Source organism: Cervus canadensis, chromosome 18 (genome assembly GCF_019320065.1).
Source record: "Cervus canadensis isolate Bull #8, Minnesota chromosome 18, ASM1932006v1, whole genome shotgun sequence".
NCBI classification, from domain to species: domain Eukaryota; kingdom Metazoa; phylum Chordata; class Mammalia; order Artiodactyla; family Cervidae; genus Cervus; species Cervus canadensis.
The window spans coordinates 19,980,848-20,006,218 of record NC_057403.1 but is presented as its reverse complement, the minus strand read 5'-3'; the positions used below and the strand labels follow the sequence as shown (position 1 = coordinate 20,006,218).

General features: G+C 51.9%; 2 protein-coding genes and 1 non-coding gene across 6 annotated transcripts; 1 reads left to right on the top strand and 2 right to left on the bottom strand.

Annotated features, from left to right (window-relative positions):
- Window positions 1-8: 8 nt before the first annotated feature.
- TMEM143 (transmembrane protein 143) lies at window positions 9-18,964 on the top strand. Of its 3 annotated transcripts, none has more exons than XM_043435759.1 (8): window positions 9-230; window positions 580-820; window positions 2,313-2,417; window positions 8,877-9,071; window positions 10,583-10,710; window positions 11,650-11,929; window positions 17,015-17,204; window positions 17,842-18,964. In XM_043435759.1, exons 2-8 carry the CDS (start codon window positions 602-604, stop codon window positions 18,096-18,098), a joined length of 1,374 nt encoding a protein of 457 aa, XP_043291694.1. In that variant the 5' UTR covers window positions 9-230; window positions 580-601; the 3' UTR covers window positions 18,099-18,964. The 3 variants fall into 3 exon arrangements, with proteins under 3 accessions (XP_043291694.1, XP_043291693.1, XP_043291695.1); XM_043435758.1 differs by having other exon boundaries at window positions 17,839-18,964; XM_043435760.1 differs by lacking the exon at window positions 2,313-2,417 and having other exon boundaries at window positions 17,839-18,964.
- On the bottom strand, window positions 7,297-7,369 carry TRNAG-CCC. Its single transcript has one exon. It is a non-coding gene; the product is annotated as a tRNA-Gly (tRNA).
- Window positions 18,965-20,675: 1,711 nt separating the features above from the next.
- EMP3 (epithelial membrane protein 3) lies at window positions 20,676-25,049 on the bottom strand. Of its 2 annotated transcripts, none has more exons than XM_043435756.1 (5): window positions 24,776-25,049; window positions 23,642-23,807; window positions 23,311-23,413; window positions 22,099-22,239; window positions 20,676-20,959 (listed from the first exon to the last, which is right to left on the bottom strand). In XM_043435756.1, exons 2-5 carry the CDS (start codon window positions 23,717-23,719, stop codon window positions 20,790-20,792), a joined length of 492 nt encoding a protein of 163 aa, XP_043291691.1. In that variant the 5' UTR covers window positions 23,720-23,807; window positions 24,776-25,049; the 3' UTR covers window positions 20,676-20,789. The 2 variants fall into 2 exon arrangements, with proteins under 2 accessions (XP_043291691.1, XP_043291692.1); XM_043435757.1 differs by having other exon boundaries at window positions 23,642-23,773; window positions 24,776-24,947.
- Between the last annotated feature and the right edge of the window lie 322 nt (window positions 25,050-25,371).

Here is a 25,371-nt window from a genome sequence, read left to right as displayed (position 1 = left end):
AAGGAGATACTTCTGTAACGCATGCGCCGAGTCCAAGCAAAGCGCGTGAAGCAAGCCAGGCAGACTGCGCATGCGTAGTCGCGACTGGGCGTTAGAAGAAAATGGACTCCGTCCGATGACCCAGGCATTGCGCATGCGTCGTACGGCGGCTTGAAGCCGAACCTCGGAGGCCCAGGGCGCCTTTTTGCACATGCGTAGGAGGCTCAATGACAGTCGGGCGTTGCCTAAAGGTGAGGGAAAGGGTGAAAGATTGCATGGCCGGGGGTGGGCGGCCCTGCAGACTCTATGTAGCTTTCCGAGCATATCCTATACTCTTAAGATTCACCTGATGCCTAGACCCCGCAGAGGTTGTGTCACCATAGGGCTTCTGGGCCCGCAAAACACTCCCCCAAACTCCTGCCTGGGACTCAGGTCAACTGAATAGTGTGGGAGGGGATGGACAGGAGGGCCTATGAGGCGGGCGGATGGGCTCTACCCCCTGCCTGGGGTAGAAACGGCCCCTGGAAGTTGGGACGCGGAGGTGGAGGGGGCACATTTCCTCCAGATGACTTTTGACCTCTCCTCATTTCCCTCGTTTAGGCTGCGGGGAAAGGGTCTAGCCATGCTGCATGTGACCCGAGGGGTCTGGGGATCCAGTGTCCGAGTATGGCCTCTGTTGCCCTCGTTCCTCGGTCACCCCCGGGCCTTGTCATCGCTGGCGGCCAAGATGGGGGAGTACCGCAGGATGTGGAACCCCACGGAGCCCCGCGACTGGGCCCAGCAGTACCGCGAACGGTACATCCCGTTCTCGAAAGAGCAGCTGCTCCGCCTCCTGATACAGGTACCGCCCGTCCCGGGTCCAAGAGCCTGGGGACTACGAATCCCGGCAGGCCTCGCGGCGGTACAGCCCTTCAAGCTATAGACGGATGCCCTGGCGCCCCCTGGGAATTGTAGTTCCTTTACCCTTTATAGGCCCAGGTGGGCGAGGAGTGAATGGGAATGCTGGGGACTGACCACCGAGATGCAGATGAAGCAGCGATTCCAGACTCTAGCTCGTTTTGGGGGCTTGAACAAGCATTCATATGGGGGGGGGGTGGTTTTACCCTCTACAAAACCGGTATGATTTTCATCCTCATCATTACAATGACTACTACCTAATAATAATTATTGTACCAACGAAGCTATATTACACTGAGCTCTTATTATATGGCACCGTGCTAAGCATTTTCCATGTATTATTGAATAGTGAACAACCCAGTAAGAGGTACCACCATCATTCCCACTTTACAAAGGCGATAACTAAAGCAGGAGAAGGGCAGTGACTCACCCAAGGTCATGACTAGTGAGTCAGATTTGAACCAAAGTGTACTGACTGTACTGCAGGGTGGGGATCAGGGTGAGGCAAGTAGATACTTGCTCCATCCTAAGAGCTTAAGTTCTTACCCCACTGTCACCATCATACTTGTGATTATTCTTTATCATCATTCCTTCATTTAATAATTATTACTTGATGGCATCACCAACTCAATGGACATGAGTTTGGGTAAACTCCAGGAGTTGGTGGTGGACGGGGAGGCCTGGCGTACTTTGGTTCATAGGGTCGCAGAGTTGGACACAACTGAGTGACTGAACTGAGCTGAAATGCCTCTGTATGGCCTAAGTTCTGTGCTGGGCTTTATCCATTTACAGAAGTATGATATACACCCACATAAACACACATGTAGGTATATGGACACATGTAATCACATCGAATTGTCACTATCAGTTTTTTCAGAAAGAGGGTGTGATCCTCTGTTGCCAATAAGGAAACAGACTCAGAGAGGGGATGGCATTCACCCAGGGCACTGAGGTAGGAAGGCTAAAATAGTGGCCAAATATGTGTGCTCTGGACCAGGCCTGGTCTAGAGTCTCAGCTTCTCTTTTATGGACAGTGTGGCCCTCAGCAAGTGACTGTCCTAAACTTAGGTGTCCCCTCTGAACAATGAGGATTATAATTCCATCAGCCTCCTTGCGTCCTCTGGAGGATGAGATCATGCCAGCAAACTGCCTGGCACACAAATAAGCATTGTGTGACTGCTGGCCAGTAAGTATCAGAGTGGTAACTTGAAACCCTAGCTCTTTAAGCCATCTGGTTTTCACTCTTCAGGGCTGCCTCAGTTTCTTTCAGTGAAATTGATCAGTCCTCTCCCCCTCCCCACCCCCTCCAAAAAAACCCACAAAATTTTATAGAGCCCAGAGCTCTGATTGTCTGTCTGGGCTACTCAGGAAAGAATTCTCCACCAAGAGGAAGGAGAGAGAGGCCTAAAGAGATGTTTTGCTTCCCGAGGTAACAGGAGTTCCATTCCACTCCTGCGGAGAAGGCGGCCTTGGAGGAGTTCACAGCCCACGTGGACTTTTGTACCTTGTTCCACTACCATCATGTCCTGACCCAGCTGCAGGTGAGAACGGGGACCCTGTGGCCCTGTTGTCCTTGTTTGCTTATCCGTTCATTCAGCAAAAATTCTCTGAGTGCTTACTTGGAGTCCAGCCCTCTTCTAAGCATCAGGGATGCAGTAGTGAATAGAACAGATGAGGCCACGCCCTTCTGGAGCTGATATTCCAGGTGGGAAGATGATAAATGAATAAATGTAAGGGACTTGCGTGGTTCTCCAGTGGTTAATACTCTGAGCTTCCAGTGCAGGGGCTGCGGGTTCAATTTCTGGTCAAGGAACTAAGATCCCACATGCCATGTTGTTGTTCAGTCACTTGGTTGTGTCTGACTCTTTGTGGCCCCATGGACTGCAGCACGCCAGGCTTCCCTGTCCATCACTGTTCCCTCGGAGTTTGCTCAGACTCACGTCCATTGAGTTGGTGATGCCATCCAACCTTCTCATCCTCTGTCACCCCCTTCTCCTCCTGCCCTCAATCTTTACCAGCATCAGGATCTTTTCCAATGAGTCGGCTCTTCACCATGTAGTGTGGCCAAATTGAAAACAAAAAATGTAAAATATGACACCCAGGAGTGGTAAGTGCCATTGAAGCTGGGATAGAAAGCGACGAGAAAAGGGCCTGATTTAGACAGGGTGGTCAAGGAAGGCTTCTCTGAGGAGGTGACAAATAAGCTAATACCTGAGTGAACTGAGGCAGTGAGCTCAACAGGTGTCTGGGGATGGACATTTCAGGTAGAAACGTCCTCTTTTTCAAGAAAAAACGTTGAGAAAATGTTCTCTTTTTCAAGAGAAAAGCAATTGCAAAGGCCCTGAGGTGTGAGGGTCTGGAGTGTTAGGGGAAGGACAGTGGAACTACTGGCTGGAGGTGAAGAGGGCAGGAGGTGACAACAGAGGGGGAGTGAGGGGAAATTGTGCCTGGCCTCGTGGGGTGTGCTGAAGACGTGGCTTTTATGTAAGCGAGCTGGGAGCTGCCGCAGGAGGGTTCAGCGCAGAGGCGGGTCATGAACTGATTCGGGTGTGAATAGGATTCTTCTGGCCCCTCAGCAGGGAACAGACCATCAGAGGCAGGGAGATATATTAAAGAATCTATTATGTTTGTCCAGGTAAGAGATAATGGCAGCTCAGACAAGAGTAATAGCAGTGGAAGTGGTGAAAAGTGGTCAGGCGCCTGTAATGGTTGGAAGGCATCAGCATTTGTCTGAGTGGGCGGGGCCTTGAGGGAGAGAGAGAAGTCAGGGGGGCCTCCAGCAGTTCATGCCCGCACCTCCTGAAGGATACGGCTGCCACTTTCTGAGAATAAGAGATGTGGAAAGCAGAGCAGAGACAGGTCTGCAGGGAAGACTGAGAGCTCAGTTTAGACTTAGAAATTTGAGTTGCCTCTTAGACAGCTGGGTAGAGAGATGGACTCAATGCCCATAGGCTGGAAGTCAAGGAAGGAGGCTGGGCTAAGAAACAGTCCTGGGAGGGTCTAGACAGTACAACCTGCATGACCACCAGGGGCATTAACTGAGCCCTGGGGAGTGAGTGCTTAGAGATTCTCTCCCTGGAGCCCTTCAAGGCCCAGGTCTTTGGAATGTGCAAGGTTTGGACAACTCAGGCCTGCTGAATTAACCCTTTACTGCCCATGCCCCCCATAGCTCCCCTCCTTGCTTTGATGAGTAGCAGCTATGGCCCCTCTGCATCAGGCTCATCAACTTCCTGCAGCACTAAGTAGCTGCCAGCAGCCCCACTGGCAGAAGAAGAAACCAAAGCTCCAAGATGGCCCCATTGAGCCCAAGATGAGGCAGGTCCCAAGTGGCAGAGCCAAGATTTGTGCTCCTGTCTGCTGGCTTCCTAGCTCTTTTCTGGAGCATCTGTGGCCTCTGGAGACAGGGTTCTTTTTCATTAGAAAGTTATTTTAAAATGTTATTATACACACGTTTAACTATATTGAAACATAGAAAGAATATGCAGCAAAGACACATTCTCACCGAGGCAGCATATTTTATTTTATTATTATTTATTTGTTTGTTTGGTTGCATTGGGTCTTAACTGGCATGTGAGATCTTTTGTTGAGGCACCCTAGTTTTGTCTCATGGGCTTAGTTGCTCTGTGGCATATAGGTTAGTTTCTGGACCAGGGATCAAACCCACATCTGCATTGCAAGGCAGATTCTTAACCACTGGACCACCAGGGAAGTCCCGAGGCAGCAGATTTTAAATGGAGACCCTGAGAAGGTGGGTAGAAGCATTAGAGGTGAGTGAGACACACTACTGGGTTACCATTTGCTGATGACCTAAGACCCTTGAGGAAGCAGTTTGGAGCAGGCAGAGAACAAGAAGAGCCCCAGTTCAGACGCCAGCTTTGTCATTCACTAGGAGTGAGGGCGACCTTGGCAGGTGACCTCTCTCGGCCTCCTTTCCCTTATGCATTCATTCATTGGATTCACTCAGTGCATGTTTACTGAGCACCTACCGTGTCCTGGAATGGTTCCAGGCCCCAGGACTCAGTGGTGAGCCTGTGTATCTGCCTCATGGCGTCATGTGCTAGTGAGACAGACTCATCCTCCTCAAGGTAAAGAAGTAAAATATGTTAAGAAGTGCTAAGTACCACAGATAGGGTGCCAGATAAACTACAGGACACCCAGCTTATTCATTTCCTAATGCTGCCATAGCAAATGAGCATCCACTGGATCGCTTAAAACAGGAGATTTCTTCTTTGAGAGTTCAGGAGGCTGGAAGTCCAAAATCACAGTGCTGGCAGGTTAGTTTCTTCTGGAGCCTTGGAGGAAGGGACCCATCCTATGCTCTTTTCCAGGTTTCCGATAGTCTGTGGCGTGTGGACACATCACTTTAATCTCTGTCTTCATCTTCACGTCACTTTCTTCTCTGTGTGTCCTTTTCTGTCTCTTATAAGGTCACTCTCATTGGATTTAGGGCCCACCCTAATCCAGTATGGTCTCACTTTGATACCTTAATTATACCTGCAAAGACCCTTTTTCCAAATGAGGTCATATTCTGAGGTTCCCAGGGGACAGGAATTTTTAGGGGACACTCTTTGACCCTCTAAACCCAGTGAAATTTGAATTTCAGATAAGCTATGAAAATGTTTTCTTTTTTAAGTAGAATTATATCCATGTAAATACAATCCTCAAATATTGCACAGGACATACTTAAACTGAAAAATTATTTATTGTTGATCTGGAAATGCAACTTAACTTGGTGTCCTGTATTTTATTTTATTTTTGGCTAAATCTGGTAACCCTAATTAAGGAGAAAAAGAAAGGAGAGGTGTTCTTTGCAGTTTTAGGTGGGGTAGTCAGGGACGGCCTCACTGAGCGGGTGACATTTGAGCCTGCAAGGGGCCAGAGTGAGGCATGTGGAGATCTGTGGAAAAGGTAAGTGCAAAGGCCCGGTAGCTGGAGTGTGCGTGGTGTATAGGAGGGGCTAGAGGTGAGTGAGTGAAGAGGCAAAGCTGGAGATAAGCCAGAGAGGGGCCCGTGGCCAGATCCTTCCAGGCCCATGGGACACAGTGAGGACTTGGCTTTGACTCTTAGTGAGGTGAGAGCCAGGGAACGGCTCTGAGCGAACAGACGTGAGCTGACTTTTGTTACAAAAGGCGCCCTCTGGTGGCTTTGCCGGGAACAGACTGGGGGTGAGGATGGGAGCCAGGAGACTAACGCGGAAGCCACCATGACTGCCCAGGAGATGAGAAGTGGTCGGATCCTGGATCTGTTTTGAATGGGTGCCATCAGGATTTGTTGATGGGTTGAAGAAAGAGAGGAGTCCAGGATAACCAGAGGCTTTGGGCCTAAGCACCTGGAAGAATGCATTTCTCTGACATGGAGAAGATGGGGACGACGGGGAGCAGGTTTGGGGAGGAGTTTCAGGACCTCCTTTGGGACACAGCGGGCTTGAGAGTGGTCTTGAGAGGAGGGAGGCAAGGGGGTTTGGAGGGGCCCTTGAGAAGGCTGTCAGACTCATCCAGGAGAAGGCGATGGTGGTGTGGACTGGGCAGGGCTGGTGGGGAGGAGAGAGCCCAGGAGAGTGGCTCTCTGTTTTGGAGGTGGAATCATCGTGATTAATAAATCATGCGAGGAAAGGGAGCATCAGGGGTCACCCACCATATCCAGGTTTCTGGCTGGAAGCCCTGGGAGGATGTGAAGTTCCCAGAAGAGAGTCTGGTTCTCAGTGACGTTAGATGAATGCACTTCTTTCTCCTCCAGCTCTGAGATTCCCTCACTCTCAAAGTGCAGCTCAGCCCCGGGAAAGGCATTTCTCAAGGTCATTCCGTGAATTTGAGAACATGGCCCATGGGACCTGCTCTGTCAGCCTGGCTGGAAGGACTTGGACACAGGCCTTAGCTTTGGGCCCCAGTCCTATTCTGGGCCAGCACGAGCCGGCCCTTGGAGTTAGTTCACATGAAGATTTGCTGGGCTCGATTCTGTACTACATCATCAGACACTTGGCTCCATTGTCTCGGAGACCCTAGACTTTCCATCTCCAAACCTTTGCAGGCCATTCCTCCCACTTGGAATACTCCCTCCCTGGTTTCCTTCCACTAACAAAAGGTTCCCCTGACCTTGATGTGTTGTTCCTTAAGGCTGCCTCTCCTGAGAGACACACAGAGGGTGGGGTTTAGGGACTGGTTTTATGGAGGGGTGCTTCCCTCTGTGACTTGTTGGATAGTCTGGGACACATTATATGCCACCCTGAAACTTCATCTCTCTGTGAACAAATAGGCAAGCCACCTGGAAGCTCACTCTTTAAAAAAAAATTTTTTTTACATATTTATTTATTTGGCTGTGCTGGGTCTTAGTTGCGTCATGCAGGATCTTCCATCTTTGTTGTAACACTCAGGGTCTTTAGTCATGACATGTGAACTCTTAGTTGTGGCATGTGGGATCTAGTTCCCCAACCAGGGATCAAACCTGGGCCCCCTGCATTGGGAGCACAGAGTCCTAACCACTGGACCACCGGGGAAGTCTCTAGCTCTTTTTTTTCATTCACTCATTCATTCAGTCAACAATTTTGGACGGCATTGATGGGTGCATAAGATGAGATGGACAGGGCATTACCCAGTTCTATGGGGACACTGAAGGTCATAGAAAGAGTCTGGATTTTATTCCAAATGCTGTGAGACGCCGCTGGAGGGATAGGGTCTGTTTATAATCTCAATAAGCTCCTCGTGACAGCCACATGGGGACTGGTTTGGACATGGTGGGAGAGCGGAAACCCGATGCACCTGTTTAGGTGTGAGGCGATGGTGGCTGGGATGAGAAGGCAGCAGTGGGGATGGAAAGGAAGGTAGAGTCCAAAACAATTCGGAGAGTCTGTTGAATTTGCTAAAGGATCAGTTGTGGGGGTGATGATAAGAAAGGAATCAAAGATGCCTCCAGGGTTCCTGATCAGAGCATCTGAATGGATTGCAGTGCCATTTCCTGAAAAGAAAAGACTGAGGAGGGGAGGAGGAAGAAATGGCGCATTTTCCTTAGGTCATGTTAGATCTGAGACGCCATTAGACATCCAACTGGAGATGTCAAAGACATAACTGACTATGAGAATCTGATGCTCAGGGGAGAGGCCAGGGATGGTTGGGGGCAATAGCTTTGGGAGGGGGCATCCAGGATGGTTATTTTGTTGGAAGATGAGGATGGGAGGATGTGATCTTGTGGGCTTGACATGTTGGATTTGAGGCAACCGTGACATCCCAAAGAAATATCAGGTAAAGAGTTTATATTAGTTCCTATAAAGGCTTAGCTGTTGTAACAAGCAGACCCCACAAGGCAATGGCTTAAAGAAGGTGGAGGATTCTTCCTCTCCCATTTAACAGCCTTGTGGTAAGTGGGCCACGGTAGCTGAGCAGCTCTGTTCCTCATGAGATGATGCCAGGACCCAGGTTCCTTCCATGTTGTTGCTCTGCAATCCCCTGAGGGCCCCGTCTTCATCTCTGTGGGCTCAGAACTCAGTTGTAGGCAGGAGAGCGTTCTAAGCTGTTAAGAACAAGGAAAGAGTGGAAGCTGCAGGAGGGGCAAGAAGTGAGGGAGAAGGTGTATCTGTTACTTCTGCTCACGTTCTGCGGGTGAATTCTCCTGGCCACACCCAGCCTCAAAGGAGGCTGGAAATGTAGTCTACCTGGGCAGCCCTACAACCGCCTTCTTCTCTGTACTGTGGGGGAAGGGGAAGTGCTACTCTACTACTACTAAGCATCCCCACAAACCGAAAATGGATATTAGGTCTAGAACTTAGAGGAGAGGTCTGAGCTGGAGATGTGAGTTGGGGAGTTATCTGCATGGAGGTGGTGTTTAAGGCTATGGGGATGGTGAGGCAACTTGTTGTGAGCTTGAGGAGAGAGACGGGAAGAGGTCCCAAATCCAGCCTTGGGGTAACCCATTATTTAAAATATGGGGCCAGGAACATCCTTATGTGTACCCAAAATCCCTCACGCTCTGACCTAGTCCCTTTTTCTTCTCTCTGACTCTCTCCTCAGGCCTTGTATGACCCCATCAACCCCGACAGGGAGACTCTTGACCAGCCTTCACTTACAGACCCTCAGCGTCTGTCCAACGAGAAGGAAGTGCTTCAGGCCCTGGAGCCCCTGTTGGCCCAGGCCAACTTCTCCCCACTCACGGAGGACACCCTGGCCTACGCTCTGGTGGTCCATCACCCTCAGGATGAGGTCCAGGTGCTTGTCTTCCAGAAAACAACCCAAACTCCCAGGAGACCTTGGGCAGGGGTGGAGCCTTTGGGAAGCAGAGGCTGCTGGGAACTGTAGTCCTGAACACTAGCCCATGTGGCACCTTTGGTGAAATAGAAAAAGATGCCTCTTCTCAGGTAACTTCACTGCCACCTGTTGGAAAAGCATCATAAGATACAGGTCTTCTTGGGACTAGAGACTATCACCATCTGCTTGAAAACTATTAAGAGAGCTATCCTTTGGTATTGTCCAGTGCCTTTGAGGATATGGAAATCCTTGGATGCTGAAGTCTCTTCTATGGAATGGCATAGTATTTGCATATAACCTATGCATATCCTCCTGCATACTTTAAGTCATCTCTGATTATTTGTAATACCTAATATAATGTAAATGCTGTGTAAAAGAGTTGGTGATACACAGCAGATTCCAGTTTTGCTTTCTGGAATTAATTTTTTTTTCACTCCTATAGTTGGTTGACTCAACAAATGTGAAACCTGCAGTTATGGAGGACTGACTATAATAAATAATACAAAATACTCACCATTAAAGCCAAAAAAATATGGGAATCCCTTGGCAGTTCAGTGGTGAGGGCCTCAGCGCTTTCACTGCTGGGGCCTGGGTTCAATCCCTGGTCAGGAAACTAAGATCCTATAAGCTGCATGGCACAGCCAAAAGAAAAAGTCAACAAAATACTAATAATCAAAATACTAAATACTGTAGTATTATAACCAAAATACTAAAATCACCACATTTTGGTGATTTTAAGATGTGCTTTTTTCTAAAGTCAGACTTTACCGTCTCTGAAATTGGATTGTGACTTACAAGCAGTAGTGTGGCATAGTTTGAAAAATGAAGGTGAAAGTCACTCAGTTGTGTCTGACTCTTTGCGACCCCATGGACTTATACAGTCCATGGAATTCTCCAGGCCACAATACTGGAGTGGGTAGCCTTTCCCTTCTCCAGGGGATCTTCCCAACCCAGGGATCGAACCCAGGTCTCCTGCATTTAGGCGGATTCTTTACCAGCTGAACCACCAGGAAAGCCCGAGAATGCTGGAGTGGGTAGCCTATCCCTTCTCTAGCAGATCTTCCCAACCAGGAATCGAACTGGGGTCTCCTGCATCGCAGGTGGATTCTTTACCAACTGAACTATCAGGGAAGCCCCTGTTGCGTAGTTTAATCGACAATATATTTTCCCTTTTAGTTGCTTCATAAAGTGATAGAGTACCTTAAAATCAGTGGCATTATAGATGCTAGGAAATATGGTCATAAAGATGACTATGATGTGGATGGTGACTTCTTGGATGGTGTGTCCTTGTGCAGTGTACAACATGAACAACCATACATGGCTGTCTGCCTACATACTGGATGATGATGAGTCTGGGAAGTGGGTAGGGAGGCAGAGGATCACTGGGGGTGAGGCTTGTAATTCTAGTATCCTGCATTCACACCGTGGCTTACGCTCAGCTGCTTTTGCTTCCTTCTCCCTCCCTTTGGCAGGTGACAGTAAATTTGGACCAGTATATCTACATGCATTTCTGGGCCTTGGGCCAGAGAGTTGGGAAGATGCCCCGTAAGTCCAGCGTGGGCTCCAAGCGTGTCTTCTTCAAATCGCCCCCTGCAGAGAGGTGAGGCGGCCCCTGTTCCCCAGCTGCAACAAGAGGGAGCAAGGTTAGAGTCGAGAGGGGACCGACAGGTCAGTGTCTGGATTTGGGTGTCTGGGACCTGGGTGGGAAGTCAAGAGAGGAGAAAGGGTCAATGAAATACTGCCTCTTCTTCCCAAGGAGAAATAAGAGCTGCAATTCTTAAGGGAAGAGAAGGGGTAGGGACATTTATCTCCATTTTCCAAATGAGGAAAACTGAGACTCAGAGAGGGAAGGCCACATTCTGAAAAAGTGGTACCACAGGTTTCTGAAGAACATTATGTTTTTAGCACATAGTTAAATACAGATATTGTTGGGAGAGCCATATTGTCTCACAGTTGGCCAGGGGGCCTGTCAGTCACCCAATCCGTCTGGAAATCAGACTATCAAACATGGTTATGAATTCAAAGACAAAAACCAAAGACAAAAAGCCTCTCATATCCCTTAAACCAGTAATTCCACTTCCAGGAATCTATTCCAAGGAGATATTTATACTTGGAGACTGTCTGTTTAATTATCTTAATTATCTGTCTCTCATGCTGGACTATAAGCTCCACAAAGGCAGTGACTGACTCATTTTGTTGTCTCTCCAGAGCTAAATAGCACTCCTTGGCACCTAGCAGATACCCTGAAATATATATAGAATTTGGGTTTGAACATTAACTAAAGAATTTTTATTCAGCTCTCATTTATCAAGTCCATAAAATCAGAAGCAACCTATGTGTCCAATAATAGGGGATTGCATCATGTTACTGATCCCCTCTTGTTGGCCACTTAGCTTACGTCTGACTTTCCTCCCACCATTTTTAAGTAGCTTTTAAAATGATGGTGTGACTTCAGAGCCAGAGAGAATGTCCTAGGGTTAGAGGGGGACTCCCTGGGGGCTGTTCTGACTGTCCTCGCCCCTCCATCTCTGGCCATCAGGAGATACTTTAAGCGGGTGATACTCGCAGCCCGAACAAAGAATGGGCACTTAGTGCTGAAGAGCTTCAAGGATACGCCATTGGAGGGCCTGGAGCAGCTGCTGCCCGAGCTGAAGGTGCGCACGTCCACCCTGCAGCGTGCCATCCTCAACGTCACACTGATTGTCTCGGGTGTAGCGTTCTTTGTCAACGTGGGCATGGTGGTGCTCTCTGACCTCAAGGTGGCCACCTCCCTGTTGCTGCTGCTCTTTGCTGCTTTCATGGGCCTGCGGGCCGCCAAGGTAAGTGACACCACCCCCCCCCCCCCAACAATCCCTTTAATGGTCAGCTAGAAGGTCGGGCCACCCTATCAGTTTGTTTCTCTTTTTTTGTGGATTATTCCTGCTTCGGGTTGGGCTTTCTTTCCCTTCCTTATTCACTCAACACAACCTTGGGAGGGTTTCTCGATCTCCCTGAGCCTCGGTTTTCTCATCTGGAAAATGGGCTTAATAAATAGCGAGACCCTCCTAGGAGGGCTGTTGTGAGGAAGAGATGAGTGAATCTGTAGTGAGCACTGGGTGTAGGGCTGGCACGTGGGCAGTGTGACACAAGTGTTCACAGCCACTCACTGGGCACTTGGTGTTATGGTGAAGGGTGTGTTTTAGAAGACTGCCTGGGTTTGAATCTAGTTCTACCATCTTCTAGCTGTGTGACCTACTCTTTTCGCTTTTGTGTGTGTGTGTGTGTGTGTGTGTGTGTGTGAGAGAGAGAGAGAGAGAACCATGTCATGTGGCATGTGGGGTCTTTGTTCTCCAAGCAGGGATCGAACCCATGCCCCCTGCAGTGGAAGTGTGGAGTATTAACCACTGGAGTGCCAGGGAAGTCCTAAGCTATGTAACCTTGAACAAGCTGCTTAAACCTCTCTGTGCATCTCAAAAGCAGAGATGACAGTGGGTTGTTGTGGTGATTAAATGCATTAATACGATGAACATGGAAAACAGAGCCTGGCCCATAGTACAGAAGGTGTTATATGAGAGTTCACCATTACCTTTATTATTATTATTACTGATTGGGCTCTTGTCCCCTGAGTCTGGGCTTCCCCACCCCCAAACTCTGGGACCAGGGCCTGTGTTTTGAACAAGCTCCCTTCCTGATTCTGCTACATGTGAGTGCAGGGCTGCCTCATCCAGTTGTGTAGGTTGTTCATCATCCAAGGATTCATGGGTGAAGGGACAGATGGGGGCTGGAATCCAACTTGTGCTTTGCTTGCTGAACCTCGAGCTCTGCCTTGAGGCGGCTGCCTTTTACTAATTCTCCCTGGGGTTGGCACTGGCCCCAAGAGTGCGCACTGGAGCGAGTTGTCCATTGTACCTGATCATTCACTTGCTGGTTCATTGATTTGCAAGCTGTTTTCAGCCATCCCAACGGGCTCTTAGGAAGCCTGGTAATAAATCCCACAGATAATAACCAGGCTGCGCTAGCTGAGCAGGGAGCACTTCCTGCCGAGGACCAGGGGTCGGGTGTCATTTGAGGGAAGCTCTGAGAGGCGGGGATTGAGCCTGGTAGAGAAGGGGCCATGTGAGCACAGCCTGGGGAATTCCACAGAGATGGCGTCTGGCATGCAGGATGGAGAAGCAAGGCCCCAAAGGGGTGGCGAGGGCCTTGAATGCCAAGGCAGGGGCTCTGAGCTTCGTCCTCAGGGCAGAGGGGAGCCACGGAAGGGCTGTAAGCAGAGAGGGAATGTGGCAACCACAGATGAGGGCGGAGAGGCAGGGGGGAGAGGGTGTTGAGCTGGTCTGGGGAGGACATGCGCATTTGCAGCCCAGGGAGGACCATCGTCCCACCTCTCAGTGGCCCTTGGGGGTGGAGGACTCTTGAGTCTCTTGGGCTCTTACACCCAGCTTAAAGCCCAGTTCAACCTGTTCATTTACTGATCCCTTTTAGACATTTTTCCATGCCCCAGGCTGAGCCTCCTTAGGTTCATTCTTTCTTTATTTGGCTTGTCGGATCTCTGTTCTCCAACCACAGACTGAACCTGGGCCGTGGCACCAAAGGTGTCAAATCCTAATCTCTAGACTACCAGGGACTCCCTCCGTGCCTTAAATGCAGGCCTCCCTGGCCTCCATCCAGCTGCCCACAGGGCATCCATCTTCCCCTGAAACCCCCTTCTCCTCCCCAGCTCCGCATCTCGGGACAGCTGCTCTGATCAAACACCTGGGAGGCTGATTTTGCAGCAGGATACATGGCCCTCTTCCTCCCCCTCCCCCAGAGAGCTCATCCACTTCCACGGTTTCCACAAGCTGCTCCCCTCTACCTCCTAGATGCATGAGCGCCGCACTCGAGTCTGGAGCAGCCAGGTGGAGGACAGCGTCTCTCCCACCTGTTCCTCCTCCTGGCTCTCCATCTGTGGATGGCCCCGTTGTCCCCAAGTCACTGGCTAGACCCCTGGAAGTTACCCTGCCCCTGCCCCCCAACCTGTCAGTCCTCAGCCCGCCCTTCCTGCCCGCTGGTGCTCTGCTCCCCAGGCTCTCTGTGCCCATCTCCTCTCTGTCTCGGCTCCAGCTCAGACCCTCTTCCTAGCCTTCCCCCACCCAGTGATCCCCTCCAGCCCATCCCTGATGGCCCCTGGGCTGGCCCTGCTCCTCCCTTGCTCACAGCCTGGCATCAGAGACGCTGCTTCCTCGGCCTCATCTGACACAATTCTCAGCTTCAGCTCCACCAAAACATACTTGTAGCTCCTCCCACCCCTACTTCTCTCCCCTTCTCTCCCTCTGCATATGCTGTTCCTCCTTCTCAAACATACTCTCCCCTGGAGGAGGGCACAGCGGCCTACTACAGTATTCTTGCCTGGAGAATCCCCACGGACAAAGCAGCCTGGCGGGTACAGTCCATGGGGTCACAAAGAGTCGGACATGACTGAAGCGACAGCATGCACATATGCATCCTTTTGCTAGGCTGACCAACCGCTCGTCACCCTCATCTCAGAGGCTCCAGAAAACCCTCCCAGACTTCCTGGGCTGAGGGGGCTCCTAACATGTCCTGATTCCCCAGGGAGGCCTGCAGGGCAACCTGAGAAGGGTTGTTGAGCTGGCATCCCAGAGATGCCTCAGGGCTGGTCCTGCCCTGGGGGGAGAGGTGCGGGGCCCATGGACAGACAGCCATGTGCCTGACCGAGGTGGCAGTGGGCCCTGTAGGATCCCAGGGATGCAGCTGCTTGTCTGTGGAAAGCGATGTCTATCCTGAACCTTGATGATAAGACAGTGAGTGTTTTTCAAGAAAAGACTGGAGACCACTTGGCCTGTCCCAAGGCCCAGAAGCCCAAGAGAGCAGGGTGCTCTCAGGGCAACCATCAGGGTAGACTGGGCTCATTCAACACGGGCTGCATTCACGGGAGGGGAGCAGGATATTGAGTGGGAGAAATCCCTGGGGCCAGGCCACAGAATTTGGAGTCTCTGAGGACACTAGGGAGCCATGTGAGGGTGTGAGCAGGGGAGGGGCAGGGTCTGTTCTGGGGCTGTGCAGAGAGATGGGAGTAGGGGAGACTGAGGCCTGGGAGGAGGTTGGGTGATGCATTAGGTGGGTTGGAGGGGAGGGGACAGGGCAGAGAGAGTCAAGGCAGGAGGATGGGACCAGAGAGTGACAGGCTGGCGAGAAGTGGGCAGGATGGTGCCAGGGGTCTGATCTGTGATGGGGTAGATAGTGGGGCCACCCCACATACGGACCCCAGGGAAGGAAGAAGGAGGGACTGAGGACTTGGGTAAGGAGAGACAACTGCGCTTGGCATGGGCCTTGGCGAGTGTTGGAGGGACATTCAGTTGGCCAGTGGTGAGCTCTCTCCAGGGAGAGGTCTGGCCTCACATGTCTGCCTCGGAATGGCATGACCTGCTCACTTAACCTGCGAGAATTCCACTCCATAAGCCTGGCAGAAACAGGCACACAACCCAATGTATTTTTCCTAACAGTTGCAAACGTACCCAATTCCTTCATCTTGCCTCCAACCAAAGAAATTGGCAATTCGTTCCAATGCAGGGACATAAACTGACTGTGCTGGCCTTGTAAGAAGAGAGTGCAGTTCACACAGAGCGTGTCATTGGGACCATGCAGGCCATTTCAGCAATTTTCCAGGGCTGTGTTCATTTCAGAGGCATTTCACCATAGGTCTCCATGTAGGGTGGGCAACACTCTTTGGGCAGAAGATACTTCAGTAACTAATCTTTAAGTACTTGTGACTGGCCAGCTTCTGTGCCATGTTTTATTAACTTCTGGTGCACCTTCTGTCATTTGCCTTGGCTCACAGACAGGGCTACCCGAAGACTTAGGTCTTGGCCACAGCCTCACAGCTGGAGGGGCAGAGATAGGACTGGCATCCAGGCCTGCAGGCTGCAGGACCCAGCAGCCTTGAACTCAGTTGGTGGAGGAAAGGACAAATCTGGGTGGACGAATCTGAGTGCAAGTCCCAGAGGGCACTGGTGGGCTCTCGTCTCCCTCCTTGGGGACAAGAGGAATGAGGAAAGGGGTCCAGGCAGGAGGGATGCAGGGTAGGGAAGGGGGCTGCCAGTAGACAGCTGCCTCAGACCTGCCTCTCCCACCCTTCTTTCCGGAAAGCGGCTCATCAAGTATTTGTTGTCCATTAACACTTCTCTTTGGGCTTCCCTGGTGGCTCAGCAGTAAAGAATCCATCTGCCAATGCAGGGGACTTGGATTCAATCCCTGGGTTGGGAAAATCCCCTGGAGAAGGAAATGACAACCCACTCTAGTATTCTTACCTGGGAAATCCCACGGACAGAGAGGAACCTGGGAGGCTACAGTCCATGGGGTCAAAGAGTCCGACAGGACTTAGCGACTAAACAACAACACTTCTCTTTACAATATTTAAGACCTTTAAAAAAAAATTATTTCAAACAAATGCAGAGATGGAATAGTATGAGAAGCTCCTCTGTTGTCAGCACCCAGCGTCAACAATTAACAATCAGGTGTCACCTAAAGACACCCCCCGCCCACCACCATTGGATTATTTTGAAGCAAATTCTACACACATCATCTGGAAATACTTCAGTATGTGTCTAGATGATAAGGACTTTAAAAAAACTCTCGTCTGTGAATTCTCCGACACATCCATTGTTACGTGGCTCAGATAAGCAAACCCGGGTAGCGGCCTCCGAGGCACTGGGGAGAGAGAGTGTGGGTTAAGCGTAAAAATACCTGAGCCAGAGAGTGCCGCGGAGGTCCCGGAAACCCTTGGGAAGGGTCCTACCTGCCTGAGTGACCTAGGGGTGTGCGTGTGGGTGGGGTTGTATATGGTGCCTGTGATTGGGTGGGATGTATGTATGGGCGGGGCGTGGAGTCCCAGCAGGCCCCGCCCCTCCCGGGTTTTGTCCTGCATGCAGATGTTCGGACATCGGCGCAGCGCGCAGGCGCTGGAGCTGGCGCACATGCTTTACTACCGCAGCACGTCCAACAACGCAGAGCTGCTCAGCGCCCTGGTCCTGCGCGCACAGGATGAGCACACCAAAGAGGCCCTGCTCGCGCACAGCTTCCTGGCCCGGCGGCCCGGGGGGACAAAGGGCCCGCCGGAAGGTAGGCCCGCAGGGGCCAAGAGCCCCCACCCCTTTGCAGCCCCTCACTTGCTAGGTCCCGCCCCGTCTCTTGCGGGCCCTTTTACCCATAGGCCCGCCCCTTCCTCACTGCTGGGCGCAGACGTGGCCCCACCTGGAACAAACCACCCCGCCACTACGGAGTCGAGAGTCCCCTTAGTCCCAGATGGCCTTGCCCCAGTGAGACTCCATCCCCACGATGCCCGCCTCCCAAACCCGGCTCGCGCTGGTGAACCGGATTCAACAGTCGGGACCCCTGACCCTGTTCCCATCTCGATGGGCCTGCCCCTTCGCTGGGATGACCTCTCAACCTCAACCGCGATAGGAGTCTTGGATCAGACTCCTGTTGTGGTATGCTCCCCACTCCCCGTCCACTGCTTCCTATATGCCAACCCAAATACTCCCTTACTAGAGAGCCCAGATAGCTTCTCCGTGAACAAGAGTCTCTGGCTGGTCCCCAGATGAGAGCTCCAACGTTGAGCCTCCGAGGTTCTGTCCCACTTTGGCAGGCTTCTTCCAAACCCAGACCCCTCTTACTCCTTGTCCTATACCCTCCCCGCTGCCTACTCTTAGTCCTTCGGGTCTGTCTGACCTCACAACACCTGCCTCTCCCCCAGCAGAGACCTCCCAGTGGCTCCAGTCGGAGGTGGAGAACTGGCTTCTAGCCCAGTCAGGCTGTGACGTGGCCTTCAACGGAAAGAGGGCCCTGGCCCACCTGCAAGCCCTGCCCCCCACCGTCGGGATGTACCCGCCCCCGGGCCTCCCTAAACTAGACCTGTTGGCTACTATCTCTACCCCCAAGTCCTCACCGAGCGATGACAACTCCTTAGAGAAACCTCTCGGCCCGGCCCAACCCAGCCACCTGGTTGGGAACTAAGCGCCGCCTCTTTGACAAGCTGTCAATCATGGCTAAGATGCTTCTCCACTCCCCAGCTTCCAATTACTGGTTACCACTTCCGTTATGCTGTTTTCGTAAACAAAGCCGCCCACTGAGGCAGCCCGCCCGTTGCCAGGCGCCCCTCTTCCGATGAACAGCCAATCAAAGCTTTTTGGCTTTGCTTCTGGTCCATCTCTTACTCCCTCCTTCAACATAAACTTCTTCTTTTTTTTTTTTTCCACATAAACTTCTAAACGCAGTTTGGCTGAGGAGGGAGGGCCAGCCAATCACAGCCGTGCAACACTACACACCACCAGGCCCAGTTGTTAAACTGTGCCCTCCGGAGGCCATATATCACTGTCTGTTTAGCCGTACCGGGCAAAATGCCCATCATGTTCACTGAGGCGGAGCTCCAGCCTGCAGCCAATGAGAGCCTTTTAGTCCGGTCCTCTGGCAAACTGCCAGTGAGACAGCTGCCGGGCAGTATCAACCTTGGGCAGCCAGTTGTCCCTGCAGAGAAGCAACCAATCAGAATTTCTGAAGGAGACCTGCTCTTTCTATCAATTGCCGCTACTTATAAGGCAGGCCATTTGGTCAGCTGCCGATCAGCTTGTCCAGGCTGAAGGGGTCGGGAGCTTTGTGCCCAGCAGAAAGCTGTGGGCCAGGAGGAACCAGAAACCAAGGCTCACATCCACTCAGGCCCCAACAGCAAAACTCAGGTGCCTTCGCTGCCCAGGCCCCTCACCCTTTCTACAGAAACTACCTCTGCCTGGATCTTGCCTCCACCAGTGCCCTGTGCAATACTTATTGGTCTATCAATTTCTCCCCTATCCCTTCTCCCAAAGGAATAAATCATGTTTCATAAATCTGGATGAGTCGGGGAGCTGCAGGGGTTGGAAAGAAGGAAGGTTTTGGAATCCTGGAAAGAAGAGACTCTGGGTCTTGGGGGAATGCATTTGGGTGGGTCCCCAGCTTCCCTAGGGCTTCCTTTGTGACTCAGTTGGTAAAGAATCCTCCTGCAGTGAGGAAGACCTGGGTTCGATCCCTGGGTTGGAAAGATCCCCTGGAGAAGGGAAAGGCTACCCACTCCAGTGTTCTGGCCTGGAGAATTTCATGGACTGTACAATCCATGGGGTCGCAAAGAGTCAGACATGCCTGAGAGACTTTCACTTTTCCAGCTTCCCTGGTGACTCAGACCATAAAGAATCTGCCTGCAATGCAGGAGGCCTGGGTTTGATCCCTGGGTCGGGAAGATCTCCTGGAGAAGGGAATGGCTACCCACTCCAGTGTTCTTGCCTGGAGAATTCCATGGACAAAGGAGCCTGGCGGGTTACTGTCCATGGGGTCACAAAGAATCCTAACATATACAACTGAGCTACTAACACGCACACACTTGCAAAGAAAGCTGTAGTTCTGGAGAGAGACTGGGCTTGTAATTGCTGAAATAGGCTGCGTCACAGAAGAGGATCTTAGGGAGGACCTGACTCCCCAAAACACTGGGTCTTCTGAACACCTGAGACACAGCAGATTGTTCACTGCATAAAGACACACGGCCTGGGGATGGGTCGGTCTAAAACCCAGCCTCCCCTTCTTACAAGTGTCCCGATGTGAGGCTGAGCCTGGAGAAGGGGAGGGGGAGGCATCTCATCTTGTTTTTACTAAGGTGTCATGTGGACTAGAGGCAACATTTGCAGAGGATGGGGGAAGAAGAGGGGCTGGGTTTCAAGAGGGAAATGGAAAAGTATCTTCCCAGAGGAAGTGTCAGAGGGAGGAAAAAAAAGACCACTGTTAACAATGAGGGTTCTTGGCCTTCTTAATCAATTGAAATTGATAAGAGGCCAGACAAGGAGTTCGGGCAAGGCTTTATTGGGGCTCCTGCTATAGAGAGGAAAAACAGGGAGAGAAAACAACTTCCCTTAAGGAGGCGCGAGCTGGTCCCTTCTATGGGCTGAGGGTAAGGGTGTGTCCAGGGGTGGGGTGGAGGGGCGGCTTAGGTGGTTTGCCCACTCCCTTGGTGGTGTATGTGTGTAGTGCCTTGCTTTTGCTCCTGGCTCTTCGGAAGTGGCAGTTGGGCTTTTTGGTCTGTTTGTATCTTATTGTCCAGAATTTGCCCCAGATGTGTATGCACACAGTTATTTTTAGTCCCTCATAGTTTCTTTACATTTTGTAACTGGAGGAGACCAATTGGCCAGGTGCAGGCATTTACTGCACTGCAGCAAAGGGTCTCAGGTCTCAGTAACCTAGAACAAGACACACATCATGCTTGGTTGAGAGAGAGAGACCCTTGGCCAAGGAGGGACTGCTGGAAACCCAGATGCCTGGTTCTTACCTAGAAGCACCTGAATATCTAGGCTGGGAGGAATCCTGAGTCTTGCACCAGGAGGACTGGGGTCCTGAGGTCTGTGGAAGGGGAAGGGCCGCCAGGACCGCGGGCTCCTGTGTCCCAGATTAGAAAGGGATGAGTTCGACGTTCTGAAGGCTGAACTGGTGATGGGGGCTGTCCCAATTCAGGAACGATCAGGCGTGAGCAGCCAGGGTCCCAGGAGGAGGAAGGAAGGAAGGAGCCAAAGGCAGACCCGGAGGTTAAACAGTTTTATTTTCTGTTTAAAATAGAAAAGGAGGCGGAGTGAGAGCTTGGGGGTAAGATGCAGGGCCGGGAGTCGGCTGGGGAGCCAAGGGGAGGCGCAGCCCTCACTCCCTCTTCCGCAAGTGGATGTAGATGATGCCGCTGGCCAGCGCGAGGGGGAAGGCCACCCAGGCCAGGGCGAAGCAGTAACCAAAGCTGCCCCCTGACGGGCGCTCTGCCAGGATCTCTTCGGCGTGAATGGCGTAGATCAGCGCCCCGGTAAACACCGCCACGCCTACGGGGAGACGGGAACCACATGGCACGCTGGACCCACATAACGGGACTGCATTTCCCAACCATCCACGGTGCAAAGAAACCGCCTGAGGGCGAGTGCGCAGCACCACTGCCTACTGGGAGTTGTAGTTCACTCCTCTAGCGCCGCGCCTTGGGGGCTGCTGCAAACTGGACATGGGCAATTTAGTTAAGTTTAACTAAATTGGGTCTCCGTTACTCATCCATTACATGGGACGATAATACCTACTCATCCATTCAAGGAATATGTCTGAGTGACTTTACACAAGCCAAGCACACAGGTAGTAAATTAATAGAACAAGAGGTAACCTAGAAACGTAATGCTCGCCCAAAACTGATAACTATGGTTAACTTTGCTCTTTGCACCTGAAGTAAAAAAAGATAAAAATGAAAAGTACATAGAAATCCCTGAAGTGTCTGATACAAGGTCGGTCCACAAAAATAGCAACTGGTTGACATTATAAGACCACTACTATTATGATTTAGAGTTCTCTCCTGGTGTTATTCGGAGAAGGCAATGGCACCCCACTCCAGTACTCTTGCCTGGAAAATCCCATGGATGGAGGAGCCTGGTAGGCTGCAGTCCATGGGGTCGCTAAGAGTCAGACATGACTGAGCGACTTCACTTTCACCTTTCACTTTCATGCATTGGAGAAGGAAATGGCAACCCACTCCAGTGGTCTTGCCTGGAGAATCCCAGGGACGGGGGAGCCTGGTGGGCTGCTGTCAGTGGGGTCGCGCAGGGTTGGACACGACTGGAGCGACTTAGCAGCAGCAGCAGCCTGGTGTTATTAATTAGCTACCTATCCCTGCTAGCCCCACTCCGTCCCTGGGATCTAGATTATTCGTCCACAACTCCTTCCCCAGCCCTGGCTCCTCGAAGCTCTAAGTGCCAGTTGCCCCATGACTCAGAGACCCACACCACAAACCACCACTGAGACACTGAAAACTACAAGTTCCTTAAGTCCCTGGGGCAGAGAGGTAGCCAAAGGCAGAACCTCAGATGGTCTTTGTGTTGTTGAGAATTGTTTTCTTTCATTAGGTATCCATTCTTCCCCCGCCCTCCCCTCATCCTCACAGGCCTCCTCCCTTCCTTTCAGTTCCCTGGGGAACCGTGCTCACTGGTGCAAAGCTGGCAGAGGCCGGTGGCATAGAATAGCCCTCCTCGCCGCATGGTGTAGAGCTGGAACATGAACAGGATGAAGGACAGACAGCAGAGGATGAGGGAAAGCACCATGAGGACTTGTACTGCCTTCAGCCAGCCTGCAATAAGGAGATAGAGGTGGAAGTTAGAGCAGGTCCAGAGTTCCAGCTCCACCGGCTTGCTCATCATTGCTCCCACCAACCGTTCTTCCATTTAGAGTCATTCAACCTCAGGTACTCAGTAGTTATCACTTATATCAAATTTGATCCCTGTAACTTTCCTAAATTCCCTTAGGAATTCTAGAAGCCGTTTGCAGATTCTTTAGGTTTTTCTATATAAACATGCTCACTAGGAATCGAGACAGTTTTACTTCTTCGAAGTTTTCCCATCTTTATGCCTTTTATTTCTTTTTCTTGTCTTGTTGCGTTGGCTACCTCCAGTATGATGTTGTATAGAATTGTGAGAGCAGAAATTCTTCCTTTGCTCTTAGGGGAAAAGCATTTAATCTTTCACCTTCTTTGACTTAGAAATTTCAGCGGATGCCGCTCTGCCCCTTTAGAACTCAGCTGCATCTGGCCCTGCTTCTTTTGAACCTTATAAGGATTCAGTCTCACCTCTTCAGAATCTCAATGTGGTCCACCCCATTGGAACTTGGACAGAGTGGTCCCAGCCATCCATTCAGAACACCTGTCCTGCCTCTTTAGGACTTACATAATCCTGTCTTCTCAGAATCTTGGGAGCTTTTCCCCCATTCCATAAACCTATAGCATGTGGCCTCCACTCCTAAATCATAGGGAGCAGGGTTATTAACCTCAGCAGGTAAATAATCTGCCTGCAGTGCAGGAGACCTGGGTTCAATCCCTGGGTTGGGAAGATCCCCTGGAGAAGGGAAAGGCTACCCACTCCAGTATAATGGCCTGGAGAATTCCACGGACTATATAGTCCATGGGGTCACAAAGAGTCTGACACGACTGAGCGACTTTCACTTCACTTCACTCTAGAACACGAGCATACTTCCCCCTACCATCCAGACAGGTGAGTCATCATACGTCAGCCTCAGTCACTCAGCATGGGGACCCGTAACCCACCCACTCAAACCTTGGGGGGGCTCCCAATCCTCGGTCCCGGGAGGAGACTTGGGGTTACCCCTCCCTTCTGCAGACCCATCTCCAGTGCCCCTCACACCTCACCATTCTCGCTGACGTTACTGCAGGCCCACGTTTTGTTGTCACTGTTCCACGTGCAGTCATACCAGAGATTCAGGGACTCCTTGCCGGGGAGGGTCCACCAGGACTGAGATGGGCAGAGGAACAAGGGCAAAGTCAGGGAGACTAGGCAGGGTTGGGAAAAGGGCAAGGTGCCATGGCAAAGCACGGATTTAACAGGAACGTGTGGGGCAGGGCGGGGGGGCGGTGCTCATCAGGGGAAAGGGTAGGGTGAAGGCAGAGTTCACAGGGGAGTGCTTGGGCGAGGGGGCGGGGCCAGAGCGACAGGAGGCCCCCGTCCTCCAAATTGGCTTACCTTGTCCAAAGTGGCCACAAAAAGCAGGATGAGAATGAGGATGTGAAGGGCAGAGACCACCAGCAGGAGGAGTGACATGGCTGTGTTGGAGCCTGGGGTGGGACCTCAGGAGACGACAGCCACTTCAAGAGGCTGTTGGCACAGGGGCAGGGGAGATGCCTGAATTCTGGTAGGGAAAGGGCCTATGTCCAGACTCCCAGGTCTAATGGAAAAGGGGGCTAGGAGCCCCAAACTTCTGGTCTGAGGGAGGAGGAGGCTGGGGGCTAGATGCCTGGTTGTGAAGGAGGAGGGAGCTGGGGGCCCGGACTCGTGAATTTCCCAGGGCCTGGAGGGGGCCAGTGATAGACTTGAGTCCAGGAATGAGTAGGACTAGCAATCTGGCTCCCATCTCCGCAGAGCCCTGTCCCTGGGGACATATGGGCAAGGATGTGAAAAATTCCTATCCCTGCCTGTTCAGATAGATCAGAAGCTGGGGGCTGCCCCCAGAGATGGACAATCTTGACTCACCCCACTCCTCTCTTGGGGTGGAGGGAGGAAGGGGGACCCAGTGAGTCATCCGGTCGGTGACTCATTTCACCTACCCCCCCCCGCCGCCGCATGCCTCCAAGCACCAGGGAAACCCCAGCCCCTGTCTATGCCCATGAGGTCCCCACCCCACCCTGCCCTGCTGCCAGACTAGTGTCTACTGGACACCTTGTAGGGAAAATGGACAAGATCCATGTTGGGGGTGGGAGAGGGCCAGAGAAGGAGCCAGCCCTCATGACCCTGCAGTGTCCAGAAAGGGCGGCGGGGGCTGGTGGTGGCGGGCTGTGGCTGGAGTGTCTCCAGATTTCGGTTGTTCTCACCAGAGGCCCTGACCTCAGGGTCTTCCTGGGGGAGTGGACAGCCATAGAGTAAAACTGCAGAAAGTTTTTGGGTGGGGGGGGCGCTCTGCTGGGAACCCTAAAATCCCTCGGGCCCCACCCCTTTCCAAGTCTCCACCCCAAGTGCCAAGATTTCACTTCTTAAACTACAAGGATTTCCAAGCTTCTCCCAAGCTGGCGGGGGTGGGTGGCGTGGGGGTCTCCTTTCCAAACTGCTGCACACCCAAGTAAAGAAAGAAATCGCAGGCTGAATAACGGATGGAAAACTTACCGAGAGCGGCAGAAGTCAGAGTTGAGTCCTGAGTCCGGTCCCTCGATCGGGCCTCTGTGCCCCGCCCTTTTCTTCCCTCCTTCCACCCTCTTGAGGCCCCCGCCTCTCACCGCCTTTTTCCCTCCCTCCCTCTCTCTGGCTCTGTCTCTTTCTCCCCTCCAATTCCGGAACCCTCTCTCTCCCTCTCTCTCTTTTTCTCGCCTTCTGCCTCTTGTCTCTCTCTCCTGTCCTCACCGTCTGTACCTTGATCCTCCTCCCTCTCTCCTCACTCTCCTGGTTTCTCTTTCTCTGGTCCTCTCAATATATACTGACCCTTTTATACCCACCCTCACCGCGCCCAGCTGAGGTCGGCAGCCAGAGGGAGGGACCAGGCACTCGCGTTCCTCTGTTCCTCCTTTTCTGGGCCCCCACCCACTGCCCCGACAGGCTTCTTCTGGGGCTCCCCCTCCTGCGGTGGAGATGACACGTCCTTGGAGGGAAGGAAACAGCTGGGGCCCTCAGGTGGGGCAAGCATCACGGGTGGGAGGATCTGATTCTCAGGCCTCTGCTCCGGGACTTGTCCCAGGAACCGACATCTGCTTTCCCTGATGGGGCTT

Coding starts and splice junctions, on each gene's coding strand:
- TMEM143 (XM_043435758.1), top strand. CDS start 602: ATGCTGCATGTGACCCGAGGGGTCTGGGGATCCAGTGTCCGAGTATGG. Junction 11,930..17,014: donor TGGGCCTGCGGGCCGCCAAG/GTAAGTGACACC, acceptor TCCTGCATGCAG/ATGTTCGGACATCGGCGCAG. Junction 17,205..17,838: donor GACAAAGGGCCCGCCGGAAG/GTAGGCCCGCAG, acceptor CCTCTCCCCCAG/CAGAGACCTCCCAGTGGCTC.
- EMP3 (XM_043435756.1), bottom strand. CDS start 23,719: ATGTCACTCCTCCTGCTGGTGGTCTCTGCCCTTCACATCCTCATTCTC. Junction 22,240..23,310: donor CAGTAACGTCAGCGAGAATG/GTGAGGTGTGAG, acceptor TCCTTATTGCAG/GCTGGCTGAAGGCAGTACAA. Junction 20,960..22,098: donor CCTCTGCCAGCTTTGCACCA/GTGAGCACGGTT, acceptor GTCTCCCCGTAG/GCGTGGCGGTGTTTACCGGG.